Source organism: Panthera tigris, chromosome D2, assembly GCF_018350195.1.
Source record: "Panthera tigris isolate Pti1 chromosome D2, P.tigris_Pti1_mat1.1, whole genome shotgun sequence".
NCBI classification, from domain to species: Eukaryota; Metazoa; Chordata; class Mammalia; order Carnivora; family Felidae; genus Panthera; species Panthera tigris.
In genome coordinates, this window is record NC_056670.1 from 33,373,733 (window position 1) to 33,400,774 (window position 27,042).

Genomic DNA, 27,042 nt, shown 5'->3' on the forward strand with positions numbered 1-27,042 from the left:
TGCAGTTCCCTCTATTTGTATTTTTCTGAGTTTCTATCATGAATTGGTGTTAAATTTTGTCAAATACTTTTGTTGTTTTGTTGTCATGCTTTTTCTTCTTTTGACTATGAACGTAGTAGAATACATTGATTAATTTTCAAATACTGGAATCAATCCCATTTCATGATGTTGTATAATTCTTTTTATGTATTACTGAATTCTATTTGCTAGTATTTTGTTAGGACTTTTGTGTCTATATTCATGACAAACATTGGCCTTAAGTTTTCTATTTTTGTACTGTCTTTGACTGTTTTAGGTATCAGTGTAACACTAGCGCCATAAGATGAATTGAAATATTTCCTCCTCTTCCATTTTCTGGAAGATTGTGTAGAATTAGCGTTAGTTATTATTTTAACTTTTGGTAGAATTCTTCAATGAAACTATCTGGAGATAGTTTCAACTGTCTTTGAAATCCTGGAGATTTCAAATTATGAACTCAATTTCCTTGATAGTTACAGGGCAATGTTATTTATAGGATGAATTGTGGTTTGTGTCTTTCAAAAAACTGGTCCATTTTGTTGTCAATTTTATGTATGTAGAGTTGCTCATAATATCTATTATTCTTTTAATATCTGTACCATCTGTGATGTTATCCCATTTCATTTCTAATATTGATAATATGCGGTGCCTCTTCTCTTCCCCCACCACCGGCCTCTGGTCAGTCTTACTAGAGGTTTGTCGGTTTTCCAAATAACCAGCTATGTTACTTGTTTCACTGATTGTTTTCCCTTTTGTTTCTGTTTTTCATTTCATTACTTTATACTTTTATCTTTATTATTTTCTTCCTTCTGTTTGATTTGGGTTATTTTTGCTCTTCTTTTCCTAAATCCTTAAAGTGGCATTTAGGATTACTGATTTGAGACTTTTCCTCTTTTTTAATGCATGCATTTAGTGTGATAAATTTTCTTGGCAGTGCTTTAGCTACGTCCCACAAACTTTGTTACCTTGTGTTTTTATTTCCGTTCAGTTCAATGTATTTTTTTGTATGTCCCTTGAGACTTCCTCTTTGACCCATGGATTATTTTGAAGTGTGTCTTGGGGTGCCTGGGTGGCTCAGTCAGTTAAGCGTCTGACTTTGGCTCAGGTCATGATCTCATAGTTCGTGGGTTTGAGCCCCACATTGGGCTCTGGACAGCTCAGAGCCTGGAGCCGGCTTTAGATTCTGTGTCTCCCTCTCTCTCTGCCCCACCCCTGCTCACACTCTTTCCCTCTCAAAAATAAATAAAACATTAAAGAAAAAAATGTGTGTCTTTTTGTTTTCAAGTGTTTGGAGTGTTTCCTGTTCTGTATTATTGATTTCTAGCTTGATACTATTATTGTCACAGAACACATTATTTTAGTTCATTTAAATTTGTTGAGGTTAAGTTTATGACACAGAATATGATTTTAGTATGTGGTCTGTGGGTTTTTGAAAATAATGTATATTCTGCTATTGTTGGGTGTTCAATAAATATTGATTAGATCTTGTAGGCAGATGGTGCTGTTGAGTTTTCCTATATACCTGTTGATTTTCTTCCTTTTTTTAAAATATTTATTTATTTTTGAAGGAGAAAGAGACAGACTGCAAGTGGGAGAGGGGCAAAGAGAAAGAGAGAGAGACACAGAATCTGAACAGGCTCCAGGCTCTGAGCTGTCAGCACAGAGCCCAACACGGGTCTCAAACCCATGAACCGTGAGATCATGACCTGAGCCAAAGTCAGATGCTTAACCAACTGGGCCACCCAGGTGCCCCATACCTGTTGATTTTCTATCTTACCTGTTATTCTATAAATTGAGAGACAGGAATTTATGTCCCCAACTATAATTGAGTGAACATGTCTACTCCCCCTTTCAGTTTTTTCAGTTTTTGCGTCACATATTTTGCAGCTCTGCTGTTTGGTGCATACATATTTAGGATTGCTAGGTCTTCTTGGTGGGTTGACTCTTTTATCATCATATAATGAACTTCTCTGTCTCTGGTTATTTACTTTGTTAAGTCCACTTTATATGATGCTAATATAATCACTTCCACTTTTTGATGAATATGTGCATAATACATCTTTCTCTATCCTTTTACATCTTACCTGACTATATAGTTATATTTCGAGTTTCCTGTAGACAGTATATAGTTAGGTCATGTTTTTTTAAATCCACTCTGCAATCTGTCTCTTGATATGTTTAATGTAATTATTAATATATTAGGGCTTAAGTCTCCTAGGGGTTGCCTGTCCTCTCTTTTTCATTTGTTTTCTTTTTTCTGCTTTCCTATAGATTGCATGAACATTCTTTAGAATTCCATTTTATGTATAATACATTTAAGTGTATCTATTTGTATAGATTTTTTTAGTGATTGCTCTAGGCAATACATTATACATACATTACTTCTTACTGATATCATCATTATATTTGTTTGAGTGAAGTATAGAAATCTTATCTCCCTTTCTGTCCCTTTGCCTTCCCTGTTTAAAACTGCCTAAAATATTTTCTCAATATACCTTTAGAACTGCATCAGTGTTATACTTTGTTTCAAGTATCAAACACAATTTAGCAAACTCAAAGAGAAGGAAAGCTTACTTTATTTATCCAAATTTTTGCTTACCATATTATTTCTTCCTTCCTGGTGTTCCTAGGTTCTTTCTTTTATCACTTTCAGTTCTCTTTAGAGAACTTCCTTCAGTCACCTTTCAACTGAGGTCTTGATTTCCCCTTCATATCTTTTCTCTGGGTATTGGATTCTGGGTGACAATTCTTTTATCACTTTAAAAATATTATGCCATTCCTTTGGGCCCTCCATGGTTTCTGATGATAAATTGATGTCATTCTAATTGTTTTCCCCTGGTTTCAGATTTTGTTCTGTGTCTTTAGTTTTCAGAAGTTTAATTATGTTTCTTAATATGGATTTCTTTGGTTTTATCCTACTGGGAGTTTGATTAGCTTCTTGAATGTGTAGGTTTATGTCTCTCACAAATTTGGGGAATTTTCGAGCTTTACTTCTTTGAATACTTTTTCAGCCCCATCCTCTTTCTCTCCTTCTGAGACTCTGATGACACTGTTAGATCTTTGTCATAGTCCCACAAGCTTCTGAGGCTCTGTTCATATCTTTTTTTTTTTAATGTTTATTTATTTTTGAGAGATAGAGACAGAGCACAAGTTGGGGAGGGGCAGAGAGAGAGAAAGGGCGACACAGAATCTCCAACAGGCTCCAGGCTCTGAGCTGTCAGCACACAGCTGACACAGGGCTCAAACTCGGGAACACCAAGATCATGAAGGCTGAAGTCAGAGGCTTAACCGACTGAGCCACCCAGGTGCCCCTCTGTTCATATCTTTTTAGTCTAGTTCCTCTATATTAGTTTGGATATTTCTATTGTTCTATCTTCCAATTCATTGATTCTTTCCTCTGTCTCCTCCATTCTGCTGTTGAGCCCATTCATTGAGCTTTTCATAACACTCGTTGTATTTTTCTGATCTAAAATTTGTTTTTAAAGTATATTTATTTTGAGAGAGAAAGTGCATGTGCATGAGTGGAGGAGGGTCAGAGAGAGAGGAGGAGAGAATCCCAAGCTGGTTTTGTGCTGTCAGCACAGAACCCGACATGGAGCTTGATCTCACAAACCATGAGATCATGACCTGAACTGAAGAGTTGGACACTGAACAAAATGAGCCACCCGGGCACCTCTGATCTAAAATTTCTATTAGGTTCTTCTTTATAACTTCTATTTCTTTCTAAGACCTTCTATTTCTCTGCTGAGTCCTTCTATTTTTTCATTGTTTGCAATCGCTCACTAAAACCATTTTTCTCATGGCTTTAAAAAAAATTTTTTTAATGTTTATTTATTTTTGAGAGGCAGAGACAGAGCATGAGCAGAAGAGGAACAGAGAGAGGGAGACACAGAATCAGAAGCAGGCTCCAGGCTCTGAGCTGTCAGCACAGGGCCCAACACGGGGCTCAAACTCATGAGCTGTGAGATCACAACCTGAGATTAAGTTGGACAATTAACCAACTGAGCCACCCAGGCACCCCAATCTCATGGCTTTTTTAAATCTTAGTCTAATAATTCTAATATATCTGTCATTCTGTCATCTTGGTGTTAGCATCTACTGATTTTCTTTTTTAATTCAGTTTCCTTAGGTTCTTGGTATGATGGGTGATTTTCATGCAGTCTTGGACTTTTTGTATGTTATGAAACTCTGAACCTTAAATCATCTGTTTTAGCTGTTGTTGTTGTTGTTTACACTGCTCCAATAGAGGAAGGGGAGGGGCATTGCCCCATTATTGCCAAGTGGAGATAGAAGCGTATCACCACTCAGCCTCTATTGATACTTGAGGGGGACAGCTCCTCATTACTCTTGAGAAGGGGTGGGAGTTCTGGTTCCTTACTTCTTTTCCACTGATACCACAGTGGGTGTAGTCTCATTACGAAGACGAGATGGTGAGTCTCGACCCTACACTAGGCCTCATACTACCACAGTGGGAAGTAAAATGGTTATCTTGATACTTGTTAGATTGGGGCAGAAGTCTAGGCTCCCTGTGTGGTCTCCATTAAAAACCACATGGTGAGAGAGAGGTCATGGCTAGATAGCACAAAGGTCCTGGTTTCCTATTTCGTATGCTCTAAAACCACCAGCTGGGGCACCTAATTTCAGCTTTGTGAGAATCCAACTCTACATCCCCTACCCAGCTTGGGTGTGAGTGGGTCCACATTTTTTTGTGTGTAGTTAGTGTTTGGCTGGAGCAGAGAAGTTACTGTCTAAAAGTTTTGTGTCTTGCTAGGCTGCGCTTTTCCTGGTCTTTTGATTAGAGAAAGCAGACTTCTGTTTTTTATTTGGTCTGCACTCATTCATTCATGTTTCTAGGCTGCTGGCTTCTTCAGCATGAAGTCTGGAATATATAAGGCAAAAAGAAAACCCAAGGAACTCACCACTGCGTCATACCTTATGTCTCAGGTTTCCTTCTTCTTTAAAAAAAAATTTTTTTTAACATTTATTTATTTTTGAGAGAACAAGAGCAGGAGAGGGGCAGAGAGAGAGGGAGACACAGAATCCAAAGCAGGATCCAGGCTCTGAGCTGTCAGCACAGAGCCCAATGCGAGGCTCGAACCCACTAACCATGAGATCATGACCTGAGCTGAAGTCAGATGCTTAACTGACTGAACCACCTAGACGCCCCTCAAGTTTCCTTCTTCTCTCTTCATTGCAGAGTCTCTTATGTTTGTTTTACATATGAAGTCCAGGGTTTGCACCTGTCCTTGGTGAGAGGAATAGGGGAAAGTATATATACTCCACAGGTTCTGTTTTAAATCCTTACTTATTGCTAATGACTGCACTTGAAAGCATAAATTTATCTTAAGAATTACTTTAGCTATATCTCACAAGTTTTTGATATTTGGTGTTTTACTGTTGATTGACTCTAAATGCTTTACAATTTTTCTTATGATTTCTCCTTTGTCCCATGAATTATACTTAACTACGTCTTAAAATTTCCAAATGGATTCTTTTTTTCTGTTTTTGTTATAGATTTCTAATTTTGTTGACTGTTGTATTTTACTCAGAAAACTTAGTCTGTATGCCATTGATTCTTTGGTATATGGTAGGACTTGCTTTATTGCCCACTGTTTGGCCAGTTTTTATTGTATAAATGTTCCTTGTGTGTTTTAAGAAAACATGTTATTTAATGATTGGCATAATCCTATGATTACTACTTATTAGGAAAGACTTTTTTCATCTATCCAATGGCTAGACACATATGATGGGGAATGGACTTTTTTTTCTTTTTGAGAGTCTAGGTTGTGGTAAAGGGGGTAGTCTCAGTCTCAACTCCCAACTACCGCAGCCCAAGGTCTGTCTTTGTCTAAGAGCATTAAAACCTAAGCCCCTAGATTTTGCAGTACTGCCCTCTCCCCCAACACCACCACACACCAATAGCAGCTGTTCAAGAGTTCCAGGTTCAGTCCCTGCTTTGCTTCTAGAACAAAGGGCTTGCCCTTTCTTTCTCATGAGTTCAGTGACACATTTAAAACAATGTTCCAGTTCTGCTTTTCCCATTTAACATGACAAGGAGGGAGGCAATTAGGAGACTTGACACTCCTCTTATTTGAGGTTGGGATTAACAGAAAAGCACAGAGCAAAGAAGAAAGAAGTAGAAAAAAGTGGTCAGAGAGCGTGGATCAGATGGATGCCTCCATGGGTAACTGATTTCCAGTTAGGCAAGAGCTAGGAATCACTTTTCTGGAGCAATGCTTCCCAGGAGTCACCTGAGACTTTTGTTCCTACATGCAGCTTCCTAGGCTCCTCTCCTGGCAATCATGAATTTAGTGTTCTAGGGTGGGACTCTGAAAACTATTTTCTCCCAGAGCCTCAGGTGACTCTTATGGAAAAAAAAAAAAGGTTTAGAAAGTAACGTTCTAGAGTACTGTATGATTCCCAGGTCTTCCTTCCCTAGGTCTGAGATCTTGGAATCTGTGGTTTTGGCAAGAACCATAGGAGATGTTGCCACTACAAAAATAACTAAACAAAAATTAAGAGTACAGGTAAAAAAAAAAAAAAAAAAGCCAAGGGGCACCTGGGTGGCTCAGTCGGTTAAGTGACCGACTTCGGCTCAGGTCATGATCTCACAGTTCATGGGTTCGAGCCCCACATCAGGCTCTGTGCTGACAGCTCAGAGCCTGGAGCCTGCTTTGGATCCTGTGTCTGCCTCTCTCTCTGCCCCTCCCCTGCTCGTGCTCTGTTTCTCTCTGTCTCTCAAAAAATAAATAAATACTGTGTACTCAGAACCTGTAAAAATGTGGATACAGAAATCATATATTCATTAATTCATTCAACAAACACTTTTTGAGCCCAGTTATGTCCTTTTATGTCTAGGAGCTAGAAATTCTGAAATAAATAAGATACAAACCTGAATTTCAAAAGTGTGCAGAAGTACTGTATACAGAAGTACAGACAAGATTGCCAGGTAAAATACAAGACCCCAATTATTTTTTTTTAAGTTTATTTATTTATTTTGAGAGAGAGCTCATGCACAAGTGGGGGAGGGACAGAGAGAGAGGGAGAGAGAATCCCAATTAGGCTTCTTGCTGTCAGCATGAAGCCCAACATGGGGCTCAATATCACGAACCATGAGATCATGGCCTGTGCTGAAATCAAGAGTTGGACGCTTAACCCATTGAGCTGTCCAGGTGCCCCACAAGCTGCCCAATTAAATTTGAATTTCAGATAACCAATGGATAAATTTTTAATATAAGTATGTCTCAAATTTTGTTTTTCAGGGTTTTTTTTTTTTTTTTTTTCCTAAATCTGTCAACCCTAAATATAGGAATATTTAGGAAAAGCTCTCAACCCAACTCCGGAGGCAAGGGCTGCAAAGTTCAGCCAAATGTCAAAAGGTCTTTGATACAAATTGATTAGAATTAGCAGGCCATGGAGATTGCTGCCAAAAGCAGCTAGGTTTCAAAGTATACCACATTATTCCTAGGTTAAGAAGGTAAGGTGTGTTCATTTTCCCCCCAAACAACTACTAAATACCTCAGAATCTCCTTATAACATACTCACATAATTAACATTTTTAGTACCACAGGACTTACAGAACACAGGTTTGTGGGCGAGGTCATCCAAAGTAATTCCTCCTTCAGGATTGAACTCAAAGCTGCTAGTGAAGTTGTATTTTGCAGTTCCTTCTGGAGAAACCGTAACTTTTGCAGAGTCTCCCAGAACCACTTGACTGAATTCTGCACGAATAAAAGTAACTGGAGTATCTCCTTTAAAACCTTTCTGTTGACAGAAGGATACACTTTACAATTTTACTCAAATAGAGAATTTTCCTATACATCTGGAAACTCATTTTGACTTGACCTAAATAGCATTTTCCGTGTTTTCCTAACAAACTATACCACATATACAAAAAGGTTAGGTAGGTAGAAAGTCATTTAAAAAGTCTAGTTGTAACTAACTGCAACATTCTATTTAAATGCCATTATGTTGGAGTTTTAAAAATAACTTTTCTTGTGTTTACATGATTATAAAAGTATATTGTGAAACATTTGAAAAAGTGAGAAAAGCACATGGAAAACAAATCACCTGTAATTTCACTCTAATATGTAAACACTATTAACATTTTAGAATATATTTTTTAGTGCTTTCCAGTGAATATATATGCACGTATATGTAAATATATATACAAATATGTACACACATTTATACACACCTTTTATACACCTTTTAAAACAAAGCAAAATATTATTCATTACATCCTGTTTTGCAATGAGATTTTGACTTCATAATAGTGAATGAATATCTGCCATTTCATTATTTTGTAATTTTTATAGTTAACTCATATTGTAGTTTTTATTTAAATTCATCAAATGAAATTAATCACAAGAGAAACTCTGGAAGAATTCAGATATTTTTCAGGAGAAAAGACCTGCGGTCTATGAAAACAAAAATCACTTCTTGTTTCACCGGTAAAATTTAGTATTCAAGTTGCCAGGTATTTTACACACATAGTGATTTGACCTGCTGATTATATAGTCGAACAAAAAGGAAAACTGAGAAAGTAGTACCCAGGGCAATGTTAAGTAAGACCAGCAGGTCAGGTGTTATAGGAGGGTGCAAAACCATTTCTCCTGCTGCTGTTTCCAATACATCTTCCCCCAACCTGCACGTAGATGTTTGACAGGGAAACCTGAACTCAAAGACAAATGTAGTTTCAAGAAGAATGAATAAACTAAGGCCTTCTCAGATTTCCAAAGATAACATTACCAAGTCATATCCATCTGTCACAGTGATCTGCACAGGTCTGCCTGTTGATGACACCTGCTCCATATCAGCACTTGGGCAAAGTCCCTCTGGTCTTCTCTGGTCTCTGTAAATATAATGAATCCACCTTTCCCCTCCAGTACCATAGCTGTAGAAGTACCCATATTATATCATAACCAATACTAGGGGATAACCTAGGAAAATGCCATAGTCCCATCAATGTTTTGTGCCCTTTTCAACCTTTGCAGCTAGACAGGCAGTATTTTACAGAGTTGTTCACAAGGAGGATTACATCAGTTAGTACTAAAATGATCCTTATATGTGTAGCTAACCCATAAGCACAAATCATCACAAGACATAGAGGGTAGGAGTGCCATCTCCCTTACTCCCCGCTGCCCCCCACATCTTCCATAGTGTTCTTTGGTAGACTTTTTTTTTTTTTTTTTTTTTTTTTTGATGTGCAAAGTTCCCCTCAATGGTTCCTTAATCTCTCACTTTTACAAAACTATACTTTGAGCACAGGAAGGAAACAGCCATACGGAATAATGGCTAGTCCATTGGCAAAAGTCCTGACATACGTCTTATTTAGTCAATGATATTTTTAAATTATTTTACAACATTAAGGACACAATTTCAAAAATTAATTGGATATGTTTAAGAAAGATTTTCTGACTCAATTCAAAGTGGAATTTAAGGCAATTCAAATGTTTACTGAGGGCATACTATGCTGTGTCTAGGAGTGGTGGTACAAAAAAGGAGCTATCTAGTGTCCCCAGGCTATATAATTATTCTGCCTCTTCTCAGCTACTCCCTCAACCTTTAGTCATCTAAAACAGGTCACTTGTTTAACACCATGTCCTCAGGCTCAATCACAGCCTAAGTGACCCTGACAATTTTCTTATCAAGTTCACATTTGAAAATGACCTTTTACATCAGTTTTCTTCTTTCCTTTTCAATAGTATCACGGGAATTAGACCTTCACTAGCCTGATCTTGGACAAAAGCCTAATTTCTCTGAGCCTCAGTTTCACCTTCTGTAAAATATATAATTTAACTTCTGATGTTTCACATTTGTTGTGAATATCCACTAAAACTGCTTAACCTATGAAGCACCGCACAAGTGGTATTATTAATACGCACTGCTTTTCCTGAATGCTCAAATACTCCCTTACATACAAGGAATCTCTCTCGTATTTACAGTCTCTGAGTGCCCGGCACTTTGCCTTGTCTTAGCGGCGTATTTACTGAATAATGAATGCAAGAAATCTGGCTAGTTAAAAGTGATGGTCAGGGCAGTCAGTGGGGGTCGGGGAGGGGCGCTCCTGTTGCCCCCAGCAGACCTGCACTTCTTGTCATATCGCTCCTAAGAAAATGTAAGGTAACAGTCAAATCAGAAAAGGTTTGATGAAGGAAACCATGTGAAGGGGTGTGGTCTGGGGACACAGGCTTAGCGCCCGCTTACTGCCGCAGAGCCAGAAAGGGGTCTAAGTCTGGATTCAGGTGGGAGGTCCGGGGTTAGCGGTAGCTCCTGCGCCTAGCAGGGTCGGTGGCATTTAAGTCTGTACCCGAGTGCACTGCGTTGGGATGCGGTCCCAGCGTTTCACTCTGGCTGTAGCTGAAGAGAAGCTGTTAACGGGGTGTGGTCGCAGGTCCACGAAGGAGAGATTGCGGGGGGGGGGGGGGGAGGCAGAGGGTTTTCGGAGGAATTACAGCCGTCTTACCTGAGGCAGCCACAATTGCGTTACCCGCAACTATAGCAACTAACTACCTCTCGCGAGAACTTAGTTCTGGCATTCTTTACAAGTTTATCCCTAAGACTCGCGATAATGGTTTCTGGTGGGGGGAAAAAACAGCTGTCTGCGCCTGCGCTCCAGGAACTAGGCGCTTGAGTGGCAGTTTCTGTTGCCATGTTCGCGGGTGCAACTTTGCTTTAGCTTAACTGCAACGTTTTCTAACTTTGGATTTTGTTTTCTCGACCTTTTCCTTTCAATATCCCTACATAAATAGTTGGAAAACCAAGAGGAAATTTACTTAAAAATAAAATAAAAGCCTTTATTACACGGCTTTGAAAACCGGTCATTTAAATCTTTCTCCATGAAAAATGCAGATGAGTTATTTTAAAAGTGAGCCTCTCACACACTGTTGGTGAGAGTGCAAAACAGTCCTACTTCTGGTGCTCAATACTTATACAATAAATAGACTTGAAGTATATAATACTAATCCAAAGTTTTAATACATTTGAAAACACCAAGAGTTTTGGAATAATAAAATAGCAAAAACGTGGAAACAACCCAAGTGCCCGTCAGTGGATGAGTGGATGACCAAATTGATTATATAGTCACAAAATAGCATATTACAAAGCAGTCTAAATGAATTAACTGCAACTACACGTGGATGGGTCTTAGCAACATACATACTTTCAAATGTTGCAATATTAAGAGCCATTTTGAAGGGGCTCCCACTGGTTAAATTTGGGCGTCAAAATAAACAATAATGATTACAGTCCATTGAGTAAAATAGGGATACACAAGTTCACATGAATATAAATAAATGGAGAGAAAGGAAAAGAAAGCTCCTAACAGAATGCCAACCCAATAAGAAAGAGGAAATGATGGAAACAGAGAATTACCATTTGGCACACACTATATAAGTGGATGCTAAAGTTGGTGAGAGGAGGTTTGATGAGAAGAGAATATTGGCATGATTTTGGAATACCAATCAATTACAAAGGGGAAATTGTGAAATGAAACCAACAATACCATGTGGTTGAGGTTAACATCACCAGGATTGGGAGGAGTCTACATTGCATGCCTCCTGATGAGACTCACTGGGAAAAAGAAAGCATCATTTTGTGCTATTCCTGCCATCAGAGAGACTCAGGTTTTAGGCCACCCCCTTGAAAGTAAGTGCTGTACTCTTTAAAACTGTCAAAGACATGAAAGACTGGGAACTGTTCCAAAGGAGTCTGAAGATATATGCCAGCTACATGCAATATGTATTCCTGTATAGTATTTTGGACCAGAAAAGAGACATTGTTGTGACAGTGGGCAAAATTTGAATGGGCTTAATGGATTGGATGGTAGTGTACCAAAACTGATTCCCTGATATGGAAGTTTGTTTGCTTTTATATAGGACACTATTTAGAGGAAAATACACAACAGGGTGTTTAGGAGTGTTGGAACATCAAGTCTGTAGTTTGCTTTGTCCACCCTCAAAATGTCCAGAAAAGGACTCATAGTAAGGAATATATGCATATGCACATATACATGTAAATAAAGTGATCAATGAAGCAATAAGGTGTTAACTATATGAGAATCTGGGTGAAAGAGATGTGGAAATTCTTTGCTCTGTTTTGGCAACTTTTCTGTACATTTAAAATTATTTCAAAAATTATTAAACTATACACACACACACATACTACTCCCATTGGAAATGTCTTAGGATACAAAACTACCACAGCCAAATTTTAAAAATAAATTTTATTTCTGTTATAAACATATTAAAATTATAAAAATTAAGAAAAAAAATCTTTTAAATGTTGCAGTGTTATTAGTAATTAAAACAAATAGACCTATGGAACTACTGAGTAATTTCTCTCTGGATTTTTTCCCAGGTGAGGGCTCTGAGTGAATTAGTACTGAGAGAGCCATCCTACCTTGCCCACGAAATACTTTTTTTACATAATAAGCAAGGGTTACGGCCAAGTCTTTGTTAGGGAACTGTTCTAGATCACTCATGATGCCAAGGCAAGAAAGGATAAGTAACAGGTGTCACTTCCTTAAACATAATTAACCCTTTATCATTAGATGGTGGAATGCCTGAGGGTAAAACCTTGTGTTATATAGTTCTTTTATTCTCCTGGAATGCATAGCAGTGACCACTCTGAATTTCTTATAATCCTTACAAGGAAAGGCATTCAAATGTTTTTTGACAGATTTAAAACATCAACTTTGCAAGAAAACAAGGAAAAGGCCCTTTTTAGTGCCACAGAAAATACAACAGTACCAAAAATCAGAATTAAGTCATCTACATATACAAACCAATTTGGGGGACAAAAAAAGTTCTATCATCTAATAAAATTCAAACTCTTTAGTTTGGGTTTCAGAAACCTCCACTAAATGACTCACTATCCCAACAAACTCCTTTCACATTACTCCAAAAAAACTGTTTCTAATTAGCTAATCTGTTATTTCCAGTCAATTTATTTCTGACAACATTCATTAATACAATCAAATGTATTGCTCATCCTCAAATTGATTTAGAAAGTCAAAGTAATCACTATCAACATCCCTGATGGATATTTTGCAGAAATGGACAAGCTGATTGGGTGCCTGGGTGGCTCAGTTGGTTGAGCGTCCGACTTCAGCTCAGGTCATGATCTCACAATTCATGGGTTCGAGCCCTGCGTCGGGCTATTTGCTGACAGCTCAGAGCCTGAAGCCTGCTTCAGATTCTGTGTCTCCCTCTCTGTCTGCCCCTCCCCTGCTTACACTGTCTCTGTCTCTCAAAAATAAACAAACATTAAAAAAAATTAAAAAATAAAATTCATATGGAAATGCAAGAGACAGAATAGCAAATGCAATGTTGAAAAAGAACATAGTTGGAAGACTCACACTTCCCAATTTATAACTTATTACAAAACTACATTTATCAAGTATTAAGTGTAGCTTAATCAAGGCATAAGGATAAACATATAGACAAATGGAATACAGTTGAGAGTTCAGAAATAAAGTAAGAGTGCCATGACAATTCAGTGGGAAAAGAATAGTCTTTCCAACAAATGATGGTGGGACAACCATATATCAAAATGCGAAACAAATAAGTTGAACACCTTCACACCATTTATAAAAATGAACTAAGACCTAAATGTAAAAGCTAAAAACATTAGAATATTAGAAGAGAACATAGGGGTAAATCATGTTAACCGTGCATTAGACGATTGTTTCTTAGACATGACACTGAAAGTACAAGCAACCAAAGAATAGAAAAACTGGAATCAGAATTTTAAAGTTTTGTGCTTTAAAATCAAAGAACACCAGCAGAAAAGTAAAAAAGGGGCACCTGGCTGGTTCAGTCCATAGAGCATGCAACTCTTGATGTGGGGTCATGAATTTGAACCCCATGTTGGGTATAGAGATTACTTTAAAAAAAAAAAAAAAAAACTTAAAAAAAAAGGAAAAAGGCAGTCCACAGGAGAAAATCTTTGTAAATATATATTGTGTGGGTATATAATTTTTTGTGTATTATATTTTCTATCTTAAAAAACTTTTCTGACTGGGGAGTGACTGCCTTCTCCCTGGTTAGCCCATTCAGAGACAGCAAAGGCCCCCAACTAGGAGCATGCCTTTGATATGCAAACTAACCAATCCAGAGCTTTACCTCTTACGTTTGGCCCTGCACCTGAGGAGGCAATATTTCTCTACTTTAATTATCCTAGAGCCAGGTAAGAGGACACTAGAGACCACCCATATAGCTCAAAAATTACCAAAATTATTCAAACTAGCCAATACTGAATTATTTATCCTATTCAACTTTGCTTCTCCCTCAGAAACCCCAATAAAGGTCATGGCCTAAGCATTCCCCCCTGGCCCTCCTCCTGACCACCCTGGTGTCTTTCCCATATGGCCCTGTGTGTGCAGTGCCTCTGTTCTCTAGAAAGTTTGAATATAATAATGTTCTTGAGCCTCTCTTGTGTCTCCTCTTATGGCTGAACCTAAACTGACTTCATAAAGACACACAGAAGCATACAAAATAAAATAATATCTGATAAGGGTCTACTACACAGAATATATAAATAACCCTTACAACAATAAAGAGACAAATAACCCAATTTTAAAATGGAAAAAGTATTAGAAAACATTTTTCCAAAGAAGATATGCAAATGGCCAATAAGCACAAGAAAGGGAAATTTACAAATCAAAGCCACAATGAGAGGTCATTTCACATCCACTTGGCTATAATCAAAGAGACAGATAATGATAGTGTTGGTGAGGATGAAGAGAAATTTAATAAAAAAAAAATTTTTTTTGGAAACTGGGATCACTGCTGGTAGGATTGTAAAATGGTGCAGCTGTTGGAAAACAGTCTGGCAGATCCTCAGAAAGCTAAATATAAAGATAGTATATCATTCAGCAATTCCACTCCTAGTTTCATGGCCAAGAGAACCGAAAACATGTGTCCACATAAAAACTTGTACATAAATGTTCACAGCAACATTATTCATAATAGTTAAAGGTAAAAACAACCCAAATGTCCATCTGTTGATGAATGGACAAAAAAAAATGTGTGTCCTTGTTACAGTGGATTATTTAGCCTTAAAACAGAATGAAGACTGATTCATACCACAACACAGATGGACCTGAAAAAACAGTATGCTAATTGAAAGAAGCCAGACACAAAGGGCCACATATTTAATGATTCCATTCATATGAAAAGTCCAAAATTGGCAAGTCCATAGAAACACAAAGTAGATTAGTGATTGCCACGGGCTGGACAGGAGGAGGGGGAATGAGGAGTGACTACTGATAGGTATAAAGTTTCTTTTTGGGTGATAAGAATGTTCAAAATTAATTATGGTGATGATGGCACAGATTTGTGAATATGCTAAAAACCACCGAGTTGTACACTTTAAAAAGGTGAATGGTATATGAATTATATCTAATTTTCAAAAGGTTTAAAAAATATATTTTATTGATCATATCTTTTCTTTCCTTAATACTTTACCCCCATTTCTCATCTTTACCAAATCCCATCACTGTTACTTTTGTAAAACCTACATCCAAACTGAACTTTTTCAGTGATACTTTTATTTTTTTTTAATTTAATTTTTTTTTTTTATTTTGGGACAGAGAGAGACAGAGCATGAACAGGGGAGGGGGAGAGAGAGAGGGAGACACAGAATCGGAAACAGGCTCCAGGCTCCGAGCCATCAGCCCAGAGCCTGACGCGGGGCTCGAACTCACGGACCGCGAGATCGTGACCTGGCTGAAGTCGGACGCTTAACCGACTGCGCCACCCAGGCGCCCCTCAGTGATACTTTTTTTTTTTTTTTAATTTTTTTTTTTTCAACGTTTATTTTATTTTTGGGACAGAGAGAGACAGAGCATGAACGGGGGAGGGGCAGAGAGAGAGGGAGACACAGAATCGGAAACAGGCTCCAGGCTCCGAGCCATCAGCCCAGAGCCCGACGCGGGGCTCGAACTCACGGACCGTGAGATCGTGACCTGGCTGAAGTCGGACGCTTAACCGACTGCGCCACCCAGGCGCCCCTAAGTGATACTTTTAAAATATATGTTTATATATTTTTGAGAGGGAGATAGTGCAAGTAGGGGAGAGATGGTGAGAGAGAATCCCAAGCAGGCTCCTCACTATCAGCGCAGAGCTCCATGTGGGGCTCGATCCCACAAACCGTGAGATCATGGCCTGAGTCGAAATCAAGAGTCGGACGTTTAACCAACTGAGCCACCCAGGCAACCCTCAATGATACTTTTTTTTAAAAAAGTAATTAACATCCATCTTAACCCATTATCCTTCTACCCATGTATCTTACCTTATGCCACAATTGTACATAGGTCTATCTAAGAGTAAGGTTGTATCTTATGCCAACTTATATGCCCCTTGGTATTTACACAAAACTGTTCATTGAATTATAATTCATATTTACTATTCTTCTCCTCAGTTCTTAGTACAATCATTCATAAAATCTATTAAATTTCTGCTTTGTGCCAGGGAGCTTCACACAAAGAACTACGGTTCTCATCTCAGCAGAATTTATAATCTAACATTTACCACTTTTTTTTGGTATCTTTTTATTTAGAACCCCCAATATATTATAAATTTCCTTCCTTCATATTTCTCCTGGCTACCCACTATAATGATCAATATACTCAATAAGTAATTGCTCAGTACTGGGGGTAAACCAATGGGTGTTGCAGTCATCCTCCTATACCACTAACTGAGCTCCTGAACACTTCTCCAAAGAGCTAGCACTCAATTTTCCCAGTGATGCTTTAAGCTTCGTTCACTCATTAACTGAACACCTCCTACATGTGAAGCTTCACTTTCTTGAATCATGATTAAATTACAACTAATTCTTAAAGTCATAATTTTTTTTTTTACACTTGATCTTAGCCAAAAGGCCGAGAAGCTATTTCATAGTTTTTTTTTTAAAGCCAAGGGCCAATAAAGATCTTTAGAGAATTTTAGTAGACAAAAAAAAAGTAGGCTATATATTTTATGCACATAAACATATAATCCCTTTTTAAAAAGTTGTTACAGGCAATACTCATCTATTCACTATGTGGAAAGTTTAGTGTTTATAAATATAAAATACCAATTTGTGTAAAATAAGATGCAAATTACTCTTCTATGTCAAAAGAGCTGAATTTTTTAAAAATATAGTTTTGATATACTACCAACTATAACTGTCCAATGGACCTATGGGGCTTTGGAAGGCAGAGTTTCAGCAACTTTTTTTTTTATTCATCATTATTACAGAGAATTAGAGATTGCTGTGATTTTTATTCAATTTGGGACCCTGATTAGAGTAAGAACAGTGAGAATTATGCCTTACAAATATCGTGTTAATACTACATCATCGTGATATGGCTTCACGTTGATTGTATATAGAGAAAAAAATAACATTGGAATTAAGGCAATAACCACACGTGCAAACCAAGCACAATACCCTGACACAATCCTTAGTAAAAAGCTCTTTTGGTTTGGTGATGGTTGATATTGCTGCATGCAGGTCAGCCACTGCTTTGAAGGATATGCTGTGAAGAGCTTCATTTATTTAAAAATCCCTCCTACTGGCCCACAATGGCCAGCAGAAGCCTTCGGTAATCTCCACTTGTGTCACTTACAATCATTGTGCTCAGGGTCTTCTGATACATCTGTTTGAACATCTGTTTTATTTGTACAAGATCAATCTGCATGCAAGAGATGATATTTTTGATGTTAGAAAAAAGCTGTTAAGAGAAAACTGGTATTATTAGAATTATTCTTTAATAGTGAAAAGAATATAATTATAATCAAAGCAGAGAGGGAAAAAAACACACCAAGTGACTGACATTTAATAGCTAGCATTTATACCACTGCTAGCATCATCCAGTGAAAGGCTAATTTACTGTTCTGTAAAAATATTGAATAAGGGTGGTACTAGTCTCATCTATTATTCCAAAAAATACTGGTGATTTAAAAACCATTTAAAAAATAATAAAACCATTTGACAGAATGGTTATTATCAAAAACAGAAAATAACAAGTGTTAGCAGGATGTAGAGAAATTGGAACCCTTGTGCACTGCTGGTAGGAATGTAAAACAGTATAGCTGCTGTAGAAGAAGATATGGTGATTCCTCAAAAAAAATAAAATAGAACTACCATACGATACAGCAGTTCCACTTTCAGGTATGTACACAAAAGTGAAAGCAAAGACTCAAGCAAATATTTGTACACCAGTGTTCATACTAGCCAAAGGTGAAAGCAACCTGTCAATTGACAGATGAATAAAAAGAAGGTATTGTATACATACAATGGAATACTAGTCAGCCTTAAAAAGGAAAGAAATTCTGACACATGCTACAACATGGATGAACCTTGAAAATGTTATGCTAAGAAAGAAGCCAGTCACAAATGGATAAATACTGTATGATTCCACTTATACAAGGTACCTAGGGTAGTCAAATTCATAGGAAGAGAAAATAGAATGGTGGCTGGTGGTTGCCAGGGGCTGGGGAGAAAGGAGAATGGTAAATTATTGTTTAATAGGCATATAGATTTTTAGTTTTGCAAGGTGAAAAAGTTGTGGTGGTATGGTTGTACAACGTGAATGTACGTAATGCCACTGGAATGCATACTTTAAAATGATTAAAATGTTAAGTTTTATGTTGTATATATTTTATTACAATTTAAAGAAAAGATCGTGCTTAGAAAATTTAGGTCTAAGTACAAATACACAACTTTTTAAAAAACATCATATGATGGTTGTCTTTTTAAAAATGATTTACCTTCTCTAGTATAATTTAGTGGCATAGGTTTTCTTTCAATTAAGAAAGAACTCTAATAAATATACAAAGTCAAAGAAAGGAAAATATTTGAGGTATATTTAGATAAAGAGATAAAGATAAATTTTTAAAAATTATTTTATAATTAAAAGCTATGCTAAATGTCGAGAATTTTATTATCCAATAGGATTAATCTTTCACAAAATTTTTTACATTAGCAAAATGAAAATGAAAAGATAAATATTTTCCAACTTGATATAACCCAGTATTCTCTGCAGACCTCCTCAAGTAGGAAAAATTCTTGGCACTGGCTACACTGAGACACAGTCGTCTGTTGCACTAACTTAAGCCTCTCTCACAGCATGAGGAGAATGAACACTGTACTTCACACAGCCTCCGCCAGTAGTGACAAAGGAACTCTTACTTACTTATTTATTTAGTACATGAAATTTATTGTCAAACTGGTTTCCATACAACACCCAGTGCACATCCCAACAGGTGCCCTCCCCAATGCCCTTTCTTAACATCGTTCCGAGGGACTGACAACCTGCTGAGGAACTTTCAGGAAATTAACATTCAAAATCAAGTAAGATCAGACAAAAAAAGAAAGCCTCACCTCACTTCGAGTGACCACAATCCTGACCAGGGTGGAGTCATCTGTGCCGGCACCTTTCATAGAATAGTAGAGCCTCTCAGCAAAGAAGGCAGGGCGGTTCAGGGCACACTGCACTGCAAGTTAGAGATACTTCACACATGATGCCTTGACAAAGGTATCCATGCTCCAGCTTCATTTATCACTTCTAGCCTGCCTTTGATCATTTTCTATAGAATTATCTGAGAAATTTGAGGTGATGTTCTCCCTCTTGATTTTTTTCTCAGAATCCATCTTTCTAGCCACATTAGATAGGCTACCCTCAATTCTAGAGGATTCCCTCTAGCTAATAAATCCCATTTTCTTTCCATAGATGCAATAGCTTACACTCTTTACATTTTTTCCCTTCAAGTGAGAAAATCTATAGCAACTGTGGCCAATAATATCTTACTTAAAAAGGAATAATGACTGAAATCTGAATTCTACAAGTCTGAGAGAAGGACAGGAGATACATTCCAGTATGAAAACGAAAACAGATTTGAGCCAAGATTTGAGAATAATAAATCTGACACATTTTCTCTTAGGAAAATTAACAGCAAAGTCTTTTCCTGCAAATGGTAGAGGTATACTAACTGTACATTATTACTTTAGTTATAATTACTATAGTAATATTTGTAAGACACTCAATTGCTAATACCACATGTGTTCCTAATACTCTCTTTAGTCATATATTCTCCAGGAGAATTAAATTTCCATTTCATCGGACATCTCAAAGAACACCAGAAACTGGGTTTTTGATTTCAAAAGGGAAAAGGGTCTCTTGGATTGAGTATTTGAAAGATGTTTTTGGGAGCTCAAAATGACACTTTGTGTGATGTCACTTATAGTTCCTTAGGGCTTTCCCATTCACTTTAATGGAACTGCTACATCTACTGTATATTCTTGTTTAATCCTCATGAAGGGCATACAGAATAAAGACCAACTAATTCCAAAACAACACTATTCGATCACACCACCACCATTCATAAGGAATTGTATATAAAACATGGGATTAGCTCAGCCTCTAAGCAGATTCCCAGAAGGCTATATTAAGCATCATCACTTAATGGGAACAACTAGTCAAAACCTCATTCATTTACAAACAAAACAAAGCAAAACATAAAAGTATCTTACAGATGGTCTTCAAACCACTTTCAACATTTCCGGAAAATTCACGGGCAACACTACTTAGTAAATCTCGATTAGCCACCTTCAAACAAAAAACACAAGGGTTAAAATATTTTCACAACTTAAAACAGAAGCCAGATCTTCAAAAGAAAAGCTCATACCCTGGAATAAGCCTCCATGGTAGCTTTCAGCTGAGGAAAGCTTCTTGTGGCAAGAATCATGTTAAAGCAAGATTCATCTGTCCCTAGTCTCCCCTCACCAGCTTGATAGAGACGTTGAGCATCTTCCTGAGCCAGCTGGTGGTTAACATTCTGATTCTCATCACGATTTCCCTGCAAAAGAGGAAGGCAAGACTTGGAAGATGTGACACAAGTTCTATTAAAATCCTCCCCCACCAAAAAAAAAAAAAAAAAAAAAAAAGCCAAAAAGAAAAACATCTTTTCTAGGATATATAAACTACCACTCAAATGAAGAAATTATAATTCTCCTTAGCTGGGATTTAAGATCAATATGCATTATACTGAGTTCCACTTTGTATTCATTTATGCAGCTAAAATGTATGGAGCACTTGTTTTGTGTGAGGCTGTATTAGGTTCTCCAGAGAAAGAGTACCTATAGGATGTGCACGGTGGTAGGGACACAAGAAAGACAAGGTCCCTGCCCTCAAAGAATTTAAGTCAAGGGAGGGAGTCTATAATATGGACTTGTAGGAAGAAGCTACAAATAACTCAAGTTCTGCCAGACTGTGCCAATTTGTATACCAAATTTTCACTGGGATGGGAGGGAAAGAAGGAGAGAGCGAGAGAGAAAGCCGTGGGCCTGAACAAGAGCAAAGCCTAGATGGGCATTTGGTTTCTCTCAAAAACACAAACCCAAATGAAGGAAAAGCTGCCCTCTAAAGTCTTGGTGTCAGTCTGAGGAACACAATAGACAAGTGTTCCTTAAAGGTGAGAAACTGTATTCTGAACACAATGGAGAGGTGTTCCTTACAGGTGAGAAACTATTTTGAAGAGCAGTGGGCACAAGAAATAAGCAGAAGCATATTCTAAATGAGAAACTAAAGATAGCACACAGGAAAAGATGCTCAGGAAAAACTTCCCAGATGATTGCCTTTGGATTCAAACACACAAAAACCAGTCTCATTTTCCTGAGAAGCCATTCTTCTGCTCACTCCCTTTAAGAGGTCTCTTTACTTTGTAAAATAGCTGGGCCTTGAACTCTGCATAAAGAGACTTGGCACCTCATGTAGTCTTTTTTTTTTTTTTTTTTTTTTTTTAAAGTAGGCTCCATGCCCAACGTGGGGCTTAAACTCACAACCCTGAGATCAAGAATCACATGCTCTACCAACTAAGCCAGCCAGGCGCCCTTCATGTAAAAAATAATCATTTTTTAGCATTAAATCCCTGTTCCTGTTTTGTCTTCTTGCTGTTGTTTTTCTTCTTGTTGTTTTTCAATGCTAATCTATTCCCCTACTCTGTTATTCCATTGTAGGTAAATTCAATTTCTTCCCACCCATTTGCTTTCTCATTTCCACATTCACTCACTTTGGCACACTGTGTTTTCTGCAACTATCTTCCTTTTGCTCTGAAGAGCCTGACCTCTGCTTTCCTATCCCTCAAGACTGCCCAGCTTTGTATACTAGCAGGATAGCCAATAACTCCTGACACTGAATCAGTGTGCTTGCCTTTTCAAGTAGACCCTCATCATCTCATTCTAAGTATGCTTATAATATCATTCCAAATATCCTATCTGGATAATTTTCCATCACTTCTCCAGCACATCTGGGGAATCAGAATAAGGAAAGTGCTAATCACATTACTGTGAACTCTGAGAAAAGTTTCTGCATCTCTGGCTCTCCTCACAGTTTTCACCTCTTACAGCACTTCCATGGAAGTCCTGCATATCGTCAGTTGATGGCCCAATTTAACTGGCAGTACAATGCTAAACTTGCAAGTATGAGATTCAGGGACACCTGGGTGGTTCAGTCAGTTAAGTGTCTGACTTCGGCTCAGGTCATGATCTCACAGCTCATGAGTTCAAGCCCTACATCAGGCTCTCTGCTCTCAGTGCAGAGCCTGCTTCGGATCCTCTGTTCCCACCCCCCCCCCCCCCCCCCCGCCGCCATCTCTCTCTGCCTCTCTTTCTCTCAAAAATAAACTTAAAAAAAAAAAAAAAAAGAAGTATGAGATTCATCCTAAGACAAAGAGCCAAGCTGATTTCTGATTCCATATAACGTTAAAGAGGTTAATTTCTAATCTCTTACAAACCTAGATCTGTGGAAATAAACTCAATAGTGACTACAAAGAAATTTGAACATTGGATTCTGTGCTACCCCTCTTAAAGATGTCAAGATTCCAAGGGGCTAAATATTAAAAGGAATAAAGAATGCTCCCTGATAATACAAAGTGAAGAATGTTCCCTCCATCAATATATATTCATACTATACTCACTTGGCACATGGATACAAGTAAACGTTCAAAATGTCCTGATGTATCTGATCTAACGTCCTTTTCAAGGTCTCGTCCAAATTCTGATTGATAACATCTGACAATTTCTCGGATTTCCTGATTTGTTCTTGTGCACAAAATTTCAATCAATACACGTTCCTGAGTTCCTGCTCCCTATGTGAAATGAAGAAAGTGAGACTTATACAAAAGAAAAACAAAATAACAGAAAATAATTAAATCTTACTAGTTCATCAAATACTTCTTTGGCCTCCAGACCTAAAAAGCTCTATTTATTCAGATGATATGATACAACATACTGATTTAGCTGTCACTGTAAACTGCCATAATTGGTGGGGTTTTACATTTAAAATAGGATAAAATATACAAAGTAAATGACACAGTACCTTCATTGCATTCCGTAAACTCCAGGCATCATAATATGTAGGTGGCATGAATAGGGCAAGGATCAGTTCTTCCATATTTCCACTTAACTCTGATTTGAGGTCTTTGATTAAATCCTATTTAATTACAAATACAAACTAATTATGTGTGCTCTCCAAATTTTGCTGCTTAAATTTTTTAAATATGGAAAAGTGGAATTGAACTGCTTTATGAAAACCTAAATTTCAAATTTGAGTAGCATATACTAAGAAACAAGTAAATATATACATTTCAAGCTTGTATTTTAAAGCAGATGTATTTTATTCACTCTACCAATAAACAATAACAAATTCCTACTATAGTTCCACCACTATACCAGGTACAAAGACAGAGATATGAAATAAAAAAATCATTCAAATGAATAAATGATAAGCAGGTATTTACTTAGTATAAGAAACTGTTCTTGTTCTGTGTGGAAGCAGGAATCATCATTGTGTTCTTCTGTGGAAAGATAAGGTAAACCCCTAAAAAGAGATAGTATAAGGCAGCCTGTACTTAAGTAGCACATAAATAAACAGCAGAAAAAGCTCAAACAAGAGAAGTTAAAGTGGGCTAGAAAGCCCAAAGAAAGCTTCTAGTCCAGATCTTGAAGAGTATGTAAAATTAGCAAGCAAAGAGGAAGGAGAAAGACATTTCAGGCAAGAAGGAAGAACACAAATGAGAAACACCAACATGGTTCCCAGGCTTGACCATGCACTCAAATCATCCGTGGAATTATTTGAGAAGAAAAGAAAAGAAAAGGGAAAAAAGAAAAAAGAGGGAAAAAAAAGAAAAAGGAAAAGAAAAGAAAAGAAAAGAAAAGAAAAGAAAAGAAAAGAAAAGAAAAACACACTGATGTTGACAAATACTCAGAGGTTCTGCAAGTGTTTTTAAGTCTGAAAGGAAATTATGATGCTCAGCTAAGGTTGGGAGTCACTAGTATGAAACAAGAACAAGCAAAGCCTTTTTAATGAACCGGTAAGACAACCAATTTTGTTAGAGGGGAATGTACTCACAGATTAGTGAGACAGAGTTGTAACGATATGCTTGGGTCATCACCTTGAACACAAGCTAAAGAATGTGCATTGGATTCTTCATGCTGGGAGAAGCCACAGGAAATTTTTATGCAAGAAAATGGCATTGAAATGGCAACCATAGGCAGTATGGACTACGATGACAAAGAGGTTTATAGATAAGAACATTTAGGCTACTAGAACATTTAGGTAAGAATTCATTCAGGCTTGGACTTGAGTAGTGGATTTGAGACAGAAGCACATTTTTAAAAAGACCTTTTACATATTAGATCAACAAGATAGAGTTAATAACCAGATGCTAGGACAAAGCAGTGCCTGGCATATAGTAGGCACTGAATAGGTATCCAAAGACTGATAAAGAAGAATGTGGAATCAAGGACAACTCCACAGCAGGTTCGAAGAATGACTTAAAAATTTTTTTTTAATATTTATTTAAAAAAAAAAATTTTTTTTTTAATCTTCATTTTTGAGAGAGTGAGAGACAGAGTGAGAGCAGGGGACGCACAGAGAGAGAGGGAGACACAGAATCCGAAGCAGGCTCCAGGCTCTGAGCCGTCAGCACAGAGCCCGATGTGGGGCTCGAACCCACGAACTGTGAGATCATGACCTGAGCTGAAGTCGGACACTTAACCGACTGAGCCACCCAGGCACCCCTAATATTTATTTTTGAGGGAGAGAGAGAGAGAGAGAGAGAGAGAGAGCACGCGAGCATGCACGCATGTGCGCATGAGCAAGTGGGGGAGGGGCAGAGAGGGAGGGAGACACAGAATCAGATGCAGGCTCTAAGCTCTTAGCCATCAGCACAGACCCCAACGCAGGGCTCGAACCCACAAACTGCAAGATCACGACCTGAGCCAAAGGTGGATGCTTAACCAACTGAGCCACTCAGGGGCCCCTAGAAGAATGATATTTTTATTAATTAATAGGAAGCCAAAGAAAAGATGGCTGGGAATAAAAAAACATATGTTGTGAGTTTAAATTCTAAACTGATATATAAGAAAATTCAGGACAGCTTGGCACAGGCTATATACAAACTAAAGAAATTCATAATATGGAAAATACTTTTGTTAGAGAAGCAAGTATGAGGTTGAACCCTAAGGAAATGTAGAGTTTGTGTTGCTTAATCAGCTTTAAAATTGAAGAAGTGGAGGGGTTCCTAGATGGTTTAGTCACTTAACTGTCTGACTTCGGCTCAGGTCATGATCTCACACTTTGTGAGTTCAAGCCCCGCATCGGGTTCTGGGCTGACAGCTTGGAGCCTGGAGTGTGCTTTGGATTCTGTATCTCCCTCTCTCTCTGCCCCTTCCCCACTCACACTCTGTCTCTCTCAAAAAATAAATAAACGTTAAAAAAAAAAAAAAAAAAGACTAAAGAAGTGGACCTGGGCCAAGGAGGGAGGGTAAGGCAGAGTAAAATAGGTCAAGTGGGACCAACTGATGAACCTCTGCCCCCATTCTAAGAAAAGTAAACTAGATCCAGAGAATGTTAGAAAGTTTTAGGATTCCTATCTAAATGGCAAACCAATGGTACCCAGTTTTCCCCTTTATATCTAAGAAGCAGTAGCACTTTTTAGCCATAGAATCTTGCTATATTTTGTTACTGATCATCCATTCAGCAAATATTTATCAAGTGGCTATTTATTATCATTCCTGTACTTGGTGCTAAAAATGCACAAATGAGTAGGACATGGTTAGCCTGAGGGGAGCTTACTGTTTTGGGGAGTGGGCAGTGAGATCAGTTAGAGCAGAAGTTTTACAAAATGCTATCAGACCACAGTGAGAGAAGGAGCTAAATTCTGCCTAGAGCAATGAGAGAAATTTCACAGAGAAGCTGATTTAACCCAAATCCTGAAGTTGTTTGCCATGAAGAAAAAGAGGAAAAGGTCTTCTAGGCCAAGAGTACAACATATACCAAGCATAGAGTTATAAAAGATCATGATGTACACAGGGAATGGCAAGAAGTTCCACATGGGCATAATACAGGATACAATTAGAGGGAGAGAATGGAGTGGAAGATGATGCCAAACACCAAGAACAAGGAGGGGCTATGTGATAAGTCATTGAATCCCACTGTAAAGAGAAGACTGAGAACCAAACTATTATACTGTTTATCTATTTTATATATAAAGTTATCTACTATCAGTTACACTATTGTAGCCATAATCTGTTTTCTACTGAGCATCTATCAGACATAGTATGAGGTATGATTATGAGATGAAGGATTACTCCAAAATTAGACTTTTAAGAGAAATACATAGCAAACACACCACTCTGGGGTCTCTGGAGTCTGTCTCTACTTTGTACCACCAGTACTAATAAAAACATAGTATCCAACCTCGCATAAAGGCAGAGTCTACAGGCCATTGTTTGTGGCCAGAAAAGAAAAAAATATAAATACCTTGCCATACATGGTCTTAAAAGCTGCTTTAATTTTTTGCCTCTGATCATTGGAACGGTTGGCCACAATATTCACAATTGCCTGTTCGTCTGTCCCTGGAAGAACCATACATGTTTAAGTAAGGATGAAGTCGGTGCTGGCTACTCCTTGAGGACATCTCTTGGTTGCTTTACAAGGACTGGTGCCAGATTAAATTGAGGTATGTGCACAGGTGG

General features: G+C 37.7%; 2 protein-coding genes across 8 annotated transcripts in view; both read right to left on the reverse strand.

Annotated features, from left to right (window-relative positions):
* The window catches only part of CFAP70 (cilia and flagella associated protein 70), a 100,868-nt gene extending 90,086 nt beyond the window's left edge, over positions 1–10,782 (reverse strand). For 4 of the 7 annotated variants that reach the window (XM_015543668.2, XM_042959869.1, XM_007095690.3 and 1 more), the window contains exons 1-2: positions 8,770–10,445; positions 7,596–7,782 (exon numbers count right to left, since the gene is read on the reverse strand). In XM_015543668.2, coding sequence (XP_015399154.1) covers positions 7,596–7,782; positions 8,770–8,832 — 250 coding nt within the window. In that variant the 5' untranslated portion in view covers positions 8,833–10,445. Of the gene's footprint in view, positions 1–7,595; positions 7,783–8,769; positions 10,447–10,486 lie in introns of those variants that run through there. The other 3 variants (XM_042959867.1, XM_042959868.1, XM_042959870.1) reach the window with 3 other exon arrangements.
* Positions 10,783–16,198: 5,416 nt separating this feature from the next.
* Positions 16,199–27,042, reverse strand: part of ANXA7 (annexin A7) — a 31,750-nt gene continuing 20,906 nt past the window's right edge. The window contains 7 exon segments of the mRNA XM_042961070.1: positions 16,199–17,695; positions 19,387–19,499; positions 20,536–20,611; positions 20,691–20,861; positions 22,980–23,150; positions 23,381–23,494; positions 26,828–26,922. Of these exon segments, the coding sequence (XP_042817004.1) occupies positions 17,573–17,695; positions 19,387–19,499; positions 20,536–20,611; positions 20,691–20,861; positions 22,980–23,150; positions 23,381–23,494; positions 26,828–26,922 (863 nt within the window). The 3' untranslated portion in view covers positions 16,199–17,572.